This window comes from Sesamum indicum, linkage group LG12 (genome assembly GCF_026168435.1).
Source record: "Sesamum indicum cultivar Baizhima isolate 11 linkage group LG12, ASM2616843v1, whole genome shotgun sequence".
Lineage (NCBI taxonomy): Eukaryota > Viridiplantae > Streptophyta > Magnoliopsida > Lamiales > Pedaliaceae > Sesamum > Sesamum indicum.
This window is the reverse complement of record NC_142668.1, coordinates 15,452,498-15,462,352: the sequence shown is the minus strand read 5'-3', so window position 1 is coordinate 15,462,352 and position 9,855 is coordinate 15,452,498. Positions and strand designations below refer to the sequence as shown.

The 9,855-nt window shown below is 36.9% G+C and overlaps 2 protein-coding genes across 2 annotated transcripts; both read left to right on the top strand.

The window, feature by feature from the left end:
- The first annotated feature begins 763 nt into the window (after positions 1-763).
- On the top strand, positions 764-2,316 carry LOC105175327 (putative F-box protein At4g22030). Its single transcript, XM_011097739.3, has one exon. It carries the CDS (start codon positions 905-907, stop codon positions 2,141-2,143), a length of 1,239 nt encoding a protein of 412 aa, XP_011096041.2. The 5' UTR covers positions 764-904; the 3' UTR covers positions 2,144-2,316.
- Positions 2,317-6,927: 4,611 nt separating this feature from the next.
- LOC105175326 (B-cell receptor-associated protein 31-like protein) lies at positions 6,928-9,543 on the top strand. The gene is made up of 2 exons (XM_011097738.3): positions 6,928-7,365; positions 9,043-9,543. The coding sequence occupies exons 1-2, from the start codon at positions 7,083-7,085 to the stop codon at positions 9,423-9,425; spliced, it is 666 nt and encodes a 221-aa protein (XP_011096040.1). The 5' UTR covers positions 6,928-7,082; the 3' UTR covers positions 9,426-9,543.
- The last annotated feature ends 312 nt before the right edge of the window (positions 9,544-9,855 follow it).

Genomic DNA, 9,855 nt, shown 5'->3' with positions numbered 1-9,855 from the left:
GACATATTGGTTGTTATATACCAATCCAAATTGTATAAAAATAAAATAAAATAAAATAAGGTCACGCGTGCACCATGTCTTTGCAGGTAACAATTGACCATATAACAAAACCACAACTATATATTCAAAATTATTAAATTAAATTATGGCATTGACGTACACATTTGTTCTTATATATAATCTATGCACATTTTATTTCTGCGTCCACATTGGAATGAATTTGTACTGATTGTACTTAAATTCCCTATATGTCCTCAAACTCGTATTTAAAAAATAATTTTACCCATACCCTTTATGTAAAAGCATTTTAGACAATTATTAATTATCACAAGAGTTTAAAATTAGGTAGCTAGTAGAGAGAGATAAATAAATTTTCACCAATTATTAAATGTAATAGTTTGAAATTGAGTAATCTAATAAGCAATACTGTTAATAAAATGGTCAGAGACGGAGGATGGAGTTGGCCTCTTCCTCTGCCCAATTTTGATCTTTTCCTCCTTCAAATGCGGACTATATTTCTTGGAGAAGTGTTCTCCGAGTTGAAAGTCAATTTCAAACTGCCCGTAAATAAAAATACTACACTAAGAGTATATATATATATACACGCACATAATAGATTATTTGTAATAACTAGTGATACGACGGATATCGTAGACCAGAAAGTCATCAGTCTATTCATTAACCGGTTCAAACCTTGAAAAATATTCCTGTTTTCATTTCATTTTCAGCAGTCAAATCCTTACCATCTGTATATAAACCATTTGGGCCATGCAATCTCACCATTCATCCATTCTCATCACTAACACTATAAAGAAACGTATCTATCAAAAACCACAGCTAGCTTCAGAGATCAGTACCAAGAAAATCTTCATATAGTGTTCATCATTGAAAGAAGAAAAAGGAAATGGCAACCTTGAATTCATCAGTCTCTTGTTGTTCCTCCTCCAAGCAAAGAGGAATTATTAAGGCTGCTATCAATATCCCGAGGCGGGTCGCCAATATTTCTCTTCCGGGCCTCCGGACTGGAGGGCTGGTGGAGGAAATGGAACTGCATAGGTGTGTGGAGAAGCAGTTGAGCCCTGTTAAGATCAGTACAATCAAGAGAAATGAAAATAACGGGCCGGATCCGGTGGTGATGGCGAAGCTTTACGCCATACTGGAAGCAGTTGCTGATAGAGTGGAGATGCACAAGAATATTGGAGACCAGAGAACCAATTGGAACAGTCTTCTTTTGATATCCATCAACTCTCTCACTCTCGCGGCTGCCACGATGGCGGGCATCGCCGCCATCAGCGGCGGTGCTCCTGCTGCCGCTATGAAACTTTCTTCCACCTCCTTGTACGTGGCGGCGACTGGTATGCTGTCAATTATGAATAAAATCCAGCCTTCTCAGCTTGCGGAAGAACAAAGAAATGCTGCCAGGCTGTTCAAGCAGCTTCAGAATCAAATTCAGACCATTATATCGATTGGAAATCCCACAGTTGTCGATGTGAAGGAGATGATGGAAAAAGTGTTGGCCCTTGACAAGGCATACCCGCTTCCTCTTCTGGGAGCGATGCTCGAGAAGTTCCCGGCGAAGGTGGAGCCCGCTGTTTGGTGGCCGGAGCAAAGAAGGAAGCAGTCAAAAGGAAATACAGGTTACAACGGCTGGAACGGGAAGCTGGAAGAAGAAATGAGAGAAATAGTTAAAGTCATAAGAATAAAAGACAAAGAAGATTACTTGAGATTGGGTACAAAGGCACTAAATCTCAACAAAGTTCTTTCTGTTGCCGGTCCCGTGCTGACGGGTTTAGCCGCCGTGGGCTCCTCTCTTGTCGGCTCACCTTCTCATGGTAATTGGGCTGTGGTTCTGGGAGTTGTCGGCGGCGCGTTGGCGAGTGTGGTAAACAGTTTGGAGCACGGGGGGCAGGTGGGAATGGTGTTTGAAATGTACAGGAGCAACGCTGGATTCTTCAAGCTGATGGAAGAGTCAATTGAATCAAACTTGAGAGAAGAAGAGAGGGAGAGAAGGGAGAACGGGGAGGTGTTTGAAATGAAGGTGGGTCTGCAGCTGGGAAGGAGTTTGTCGCAGCTGAGAGATCTTGCGGCGGCGGCGTCTGTTAAAGGGGAAGACATTGAAGAGTTTGCGAGCAAGCTTTTCTGATCATGTGTGTGTGCATGGACAAGACCGCTCTTAATTTTGTGGATATATGATTAAATGTAAAGCTAACTTAGTATGTGTATTTATATAACCAATTCTTTGATTCATTGTAAACCAGCTGATCTTTTCAGCAACTCATGATACTTGATACATATTGTTGATTAATTATTTGTTAAGACTCGACCCTATTTTTTTTTTTTTTATCAGGATCCTAATTAATTGTTCGGACCATCCAAAGAAACCATAATTGTGTATGTAATTTTCTCTCCAATTTTTAGTAATTTCGCCATAATATTTTTAGTTTAATATGAGAGATTTTTTTTTTATTAAGCTTAAAATTCATTTTTTCTTAAAGACAATCCAAAATTTTTTAAAATTATAAAAGAAAATTTCAAAACGTGACAAAAACATTACAGACACACCTCTAAAACATATTGAACACGCCAACAGGCGTGTCCAATGCCGTGTCCCTTTTTTTCTTTTTCTTTTTTATTTTCAAACATGCCAATGCCGTGTCTAACACTGCATTAGGTAATTTTTCGAAGTGTCAGTGCATTATGGGCTGGCATTGACGAAAACTGATCTGAGGACATGATTTGGATGGTGCCGTTGAAGGAAACTGATCAAAGGGATGTGCGCGCCGCAACAAGGCGAACACAGGGTTAGTGGTCAGTCGGCGAGATGATTGCTGGAGATAGAGATATGGCGGAATAAAGTGGCAGGACGGTGAAAAATTAAGTGGTGAAAATGAAAATAGTGATAACCGGTCACATAATGAACGAAAATGGATGGGCCTAGGTACAAACGACTAGTCAGAGGATGAGGATACGACTGGTGGTGGTCTTAAACAGTGAGTAGGTCAGACGACAGCAAATTGAGAACAAAGAAAAATAGATTAGGTTGAGGTTTAGCCGCGGTGAGAGACATAAAAAGAAGGGGGTTGGGCTACCGGAGGCGAGGGCAAGGGTGAGAACTAGCGATAATGCAAGGTCGGAAAGAGAGGAGACTAGGTGACGATGATGGCGGCGCGAGTAGGGTGTTGGGCAGCATTAAGAGGGACCAAAGGGGATAGGCAACAGTATTGCTTTTCTTTTTTTCTTTTTAATTTTTTTTCTTATGTTAACATCCTATGAGAATGGAAGGTGTTTAATTTGAGTCCAATTACTAAGCCCCAATTTTTCGATTAAAATTTGGTAATTTTTTGTTAGGAGAATTAAAATTATCACTAAATTAAAATTTATAAGACTTAGTTGACAATCTAGTATTTATGGAATTAATTTTGCCACCCCATGTTTATAGAATTAATTTTATAATTTTGCCTTGGATTAATAACTTGATGATCCCTTTTCCCTTTCCGCGAGCTTGTAAAGAGGCGTGTGCGGCAGATGGATCTGACCGACCACCTTAATTTGTTTATCATCGTACAACCAAATTGCAAATCCTAAGATTTCAAACAAGAAGTACTGATTTATACAGTGGATTATATATGTATATATATATATATATATATGGTTGTGAATGATAGCAGATTGAAAGAGTGCATTTACTAAAAGACTTAATTGTGGAAATTAGGTGGTGGTGGATAAGACATGATGTGATGTTCAACGTATCATATCCTATCATGTCTTTGCTATTTTTGATGTTGACAACTAATGTTTATGAGATTTTGGAAAACAAGAAAACACGAAGAAGATCACAGTTTTAATCTCCAAAACACACACACACACACACACTGCGTACTATTATATTATATTATGTAGCTTTGATTGATAGAGTATTATTATTATTAGGTTTAAATATATTCTGTATTTCTAGACTATATATTTTATCGTATTTACACTTTTAAAGTATGTATATAATAAAAATATTCATAATAAAATAATTTGATATTAATAAGATAAAAATGTCTTTTTCACTTTTTTCTGTATTTTTCTTATTCTGCTTCCTAAAATATATTTTATTAAAATATCTCCCTCAAATTAATTTTAGTGATTTAAAATTCTACTCACATTTTATTTTAAAAATGATATTTGTAATTTATAATTTTTTTATGAATTATGGAACACAAAAGTATTTATAAGCTAGATATATGTGATGTGTTTATAAAACGCATGGGTCCAATGGTTTTGGATAATTGTTCAAAGTTTGGATCGAAACAAATGCAAATTCTGAAGAGAGGACCTGTAGAAAAGGCGTCAGCACTTTGATGCCCAAGTTAGTATTGGATTTAAAATTAAATAAAGTCAAAAAGTAAATAAAGATGATTGAAAATTGAGATATTGTGAATAAAATTGGTGAAAAGTGTAAGAACACGTGATAATGTGCTTGTAGAGTGCTTAGAGAATCAGATATATGATTTAGAGAGTAACAAAGGTGTGAGAGACGTGAGGGTATCGTCTAGAGAGTGAGAAAGGTGTTAAGAAGGTATCATAATACGAAAGTGTAAACATGTATTTATAGGGAGGTGCCCCCATCTGTTGGGGGTCTATCCCCCACCCGAGATTCTTGTAAAAGTTGGTTGGGGATGATTGGAATAAGGGACAAATCATTCTTATCCATAGTTGGATATGCATTAGTAGAACCTCTTCAGTCGGGGGTACCCCTCATCTGCAGTAAGTCCTAGCTACTAGGGGGATCTTTCTTGCTAGAGCTTATATGGTCTAAGGTGGCGGGGGTTGATGACGTGTCACATGGGAGAGTGGGCTACCATGTATGTGGGTCTTTTAGGCCGAATGTTTTATTGGGTTTTAACCATGGTTCGAGTCGGGGGATGTCCTGGGCCTCCTTATTTCTTCTTAGGCTACTTGAGTTGTCTGGGCCTCCCTTTGTCATCTTTTTTCTAGAGGACACCTGCTAGGGCTGCTTGTCAGGTTCTCTTGGGCCTTCTAAAGTATTACGAACCTCTCATGACTTGGGCCTCCTAGGGGGTATCACGAGCCTTACGTTTCTTTATTTTGGGTATTTGGTCCTCTTTAGGCCAGCCTATTTTTATAAATATCAGTAGCCCCCCACTTTAACAAGTGGAGATTTCGACACTTATTAGAGTAGATTCATTTAGAGGTGAGGTTCGAATTCCTGTAAAGAATGTTAGTAGCATAAGCATGCATAAAAAAGAAGAGCTTACTTCTTGCCTATATGGAGCAAGCTTTCTATGAAGGGGCCTCCACGGGAGTCTTTCGTGCCTACTATGGTATAGGGCTTTATTTTTATGCAAGAGAACGTTAAATAATAAAAGACATGTATATATTATGAATAAGTCTTATACGGAGCAAATTTATTGTGCCTCCTTGGAGGAAGGCTTGTTTGAGGGGGAGCCTTACTTATAGCAAGACTTAGGAACCCCGTCGGATAAAAAATAAGGTGTGTGCCGAAAGCAAGACTTAGATGCCACAACGGAGAAGGGTTTAGGTGCCTGCACGGGACAGAGCTTATAAGTCCCTAAAAGAAGGAGGTAAGTGTCTGCCCAAAGGAAGGCTAGGTTGCCTCCACGGAGGAGTGCCTTTGTACCTGTGTGAAAGACAACTTTTATTTAAGAAGTTTGAGAATGATGCCTCACTCGTAAAATCCCTACAAGAAGACACATGTTAATACATAAAAAATGGTAAAATAAACCTCCAAGATTATTAAGTTAAAATATGAAGAGTTATTTTGTTACATTTTACAGCTCAAGAGTGTAAATAAATTTGATACATAATTTAGGAATGGAAAGTGTATTTAACCCTTATTATTATTATTGGTGTACCAAACATTTATATAGTTTACAACTACTAAATAAATAAATAAGTAATTAATTAATGCCACCCATAAATGATTTAAACAACAACTCTCATCAGCATTATCTTTTTTGCAAACATACACTTTTATCTATGACTTATATTTACATACTTTGAATATTAGCGCTGTGTCTCATTTATTACTTTTTACATATTTATAGTTATGCATTTCCATAGCTGTAAGCGTATACTAAGCAGATTCCTCTTGGCTCTTGCTTCTGCAACCCCTCTATATCTTTACTTTTTATTAAATTAAATATGAGAGCGTTCAAAAAATTATCCACCAATGCCTTTTTCTATCACTTCTTTCCATTTTCTGTTTGTTTGTTTTTTACATTTAATAACTTTATTTTTTATTTATCACAATTCAGAGAGATGTGATGAATAATTTTTAAAAATAGGATATACTGAAGGTACCCCTTTTAAAATTTGATATAATTATAAATATCTCATTGTTGTTCGAAATATTACAAATACTTTCCTAATTTTAACATTTGTCTACAACGAACCCATTTTGCTAGTTTTGTTAGATTTTATCTAATTTACGGTGAATCGACTAGAATAGTTTTTGAATTATAAAATTTTTTAATTTTGTATAATTTTTTTATCTTTTTATGACCTGATACTTTTTATAAATTATTTATTTTACTCACTTTTTCTTTTATATATGTTTTTTTTTTAAATCAGTGAGGATCAACTCATTTAAAAGATGTATTTATAATTTTTCAAACGATAAAAAAATATTCATAATTATGTTAAATTTCAAGAAAAATAATTATAATTTACCCCAAAAATATTGTACCTTTTTTCTTTAAAGATTAAACACACGCCTTGTATATACTGTAGGACGGCTAGATGGCTAGTTCATTTTAATTGCGGCACGTCGGTAATACAATTGAAAAATCCAGGGACCCATATGGAAATAAAAGAAACTTAAAGTACCAATTTGCAAATACTAATAAAAAAGTTCCAATTCAAATGTCGGACACGGGTTCTGATTTATAGGTGTTTAGATCCAAGTCCAACGCGTTAAAACCCCCTTTCTTCCTTCTTCTTCTCTACAAGTCCCCAACTCCCCCATACACACCCCACCACACTCCAACCCACCGCGATCAAACTTCTCTACCCCTTGAAATCTTTGTCACCGCCGAAGAAGAGAAGAAAGAAGGATGATCCAGTTGCTATTCACCCTTATATTCGCTGAGATGACGCTGATCGTGGTGTTCGTCTTCAAGACTCCGCTGAGAAAGCTGGTGATAATGGGCCTGGACCGTGTCAAACGTGGCCGCGGCCCCGTCGTTGTCAAGACGGTTGCCGCCACAATTTTTGTGGTGATGATGGCCAGCGTGTACAATGCGGTGGCGATCCAGAGGCGTTGGATCCAAGATGGTGAAGCCAACCCAACGGATCAGATTCTCTTTGCTAACCACATTCTGGAAGCTTCTCTCATGGGTAATCACTCTTAAAAATCTCATCTTTTTTGTTTATAGAAAAATTCTGAAGAGCGAATTGTAGTAATTTTGTATAAGTTTTTTTGGTTTCCGTAATCTATTGTGTGTTGTGTCGGTGTTGTGGGGCGTGGGAGTTGAATGGTATATTGATTTACAGATTCAATGCTTCCAGCATAGGTTTAGTTAAGTGATTCTGTAATCTTTCTGTTGTGGTCATGAGCTGCTAGTGTTGCGTAATGGTTTATGTTGACAAAACTACTAATACTCCTTTTGAAAAGATATTAGATATATTGTGGTATCTTGAGTCTATGTTTTCGGGGTCCATCGTTTCTGTTCAAGGTTTTGGAATTATAATTTAAGAATGTGAACTTTAGAATTCCTATTTCACCAAGGAAGATATTTTTCTCGAATGTAGACCATGTGTTGGAATAGCTTAATCCATGAAGAGAATGGATTATGTCCAAAATGCATATAATCTCAATGTGAAAGATGTCAGCAGTTTGACTTTGAATAATAAAAATAATCACTACGAGAAAAGTGCCTCAGTTTGATTCGAATACAATTGATATAAGTGGTGATAGAGTCTGTATTATTTTAATTTCATTCAAACACGGATACGTTACATAATCTAATTTGTTGAACATACGGTGATTCTTGTAATCAAATTTTCTTTCTTTTTGGAAACAAAACCAGGTTGCGTGGATTTATTGCCAGTATAAGTGTCTATATATGCTGATATTGGTTTTCGATTTGTTGACATTGGGTTGTATGAATGTGCAATGTGGAAACTAGGTAGCAATGTACATCGAGTCGGGTAACGAGTTCACATAGTTCAGACTCAAGAACTAACAAAAGGTGCATAATTTGAGATTTTGAGCACTTCATTTGATTCTGTGATGCTAAGTTTTATCAAATTAGCTACCTTCTTTTGTCACTGAAAGCCGATATATTTGTAAGGATCTATTATCATCTGTACTGGTAACGAAGTGCTACAATTATGTAATTCATGGTCGAAATTTTATCAGTTCTGAGAGTGTGTATTGCAGAATGTAGTGTGAATTGCAGTCTAGCAGTCTGCTCAAATTAGTTGTATCTTGAATAAAAATTTCACTAACTGTAGCAAAGTACTTGTCCTTAAATTGGCTCCAGCAAAGCAGCGGGGCTAATTTTTTTAACTCTTCTGATTTTTGGAATTTTATGCGGTTAGTCGGTGACAGATTTGTGTCATTCTTAACAGTTTGAAGGAAGTTTTCTCTCCACCTTTACTCAACATAGGACTTAAAGAGTAGACCTTCAGTTTTTTGTGTACTTGGTTTTGCCTCATGTCCTTGTTAATCCCAATCAACATATATTATATGCCCATCAATTTCAAAAGAGGAGGAGCAGTTGTTATCTCAAAGCTCACTACTCTGTTTAATTTCATGAACCTGAGCCTTTGAACTCAAGAGCACTATGTACTGCTCAAAGAAAAAAAGGACTTAATACTCATACATATGAGGAAAATCTTTTGTCCGCACTCTGATGATTCTGGTTTAGAGGACTTGATGCCCCTTGTGATTTAACCCAACAGTTTACTGCCAACTAGAATCAGAAGAGGAGCGCTGTGTTGAGACAGACTCCACATCTTGTGAATTGAATGTGTTATATTCAACTGTTATTATTTATCAATTTCGTGCAGGATTTGCACTATTCCTTGCCCTGATGATTGACAGACTGCACCACTATATCCGAGAACTGCGAATAAGGAGGAAGACCATGGAAGCTGTAAAGAAACAAAGCCGAGTTTTTGAGGATAGTAAGCCTCCTGCTACAGAGGAAATCAAAGCATTGGAAGAAGAGACGATTGCACTGCGTGGAAGGATTAAGGATCTCGAGACACAACTTGAGGAAAAGAATAAAGAGTCCGGCAGCGCAGAAGCCAATGCAATGGCTTTGAAGAAGCAGTCAGAAGGTTTTCTTCTTGAATATGACCGGTTGCTTGAAGAAAACCAGAACCTTCGAAGCCAATTGCAATCTCTAGATCGGAAATTTTCATTATCTGATGGCAAGAAAGTTATGTAAGGGACCATTAAGTTATGCAAGAAAATTGTCATTCCGCAGTTATTTTGTCGTTATACTATAGCAGTTCCATGGATAACTCTCCATGTTTGAAGAAAAGAAAGTTTTCAGAAGAAAGAAATTTCATCTTGTGAGAATTTACTCTTTAGCTTACTAGATCAGGCAATGCAATCCTAACTCCAACTTGGATGATACGGTTGTTCAAGAAATTTACCATTATTGCTATTTCACATCGACAAAGTCGGTATTGAAGACACTTTTGGACCATTCTAGTCAGTTGGGTCGTTTGGGCCTCAACCACCAGAGGAATCAACGGGCTAGTGCTAGCTCTGGAAGTAAAACTGCTGGGCTTAATATTACTCAGTTGCTTGCCCTGCATATACTCCAGAAATTACTAACAGAGATTTACTTGTACAAGAAATAATAGTGGAAT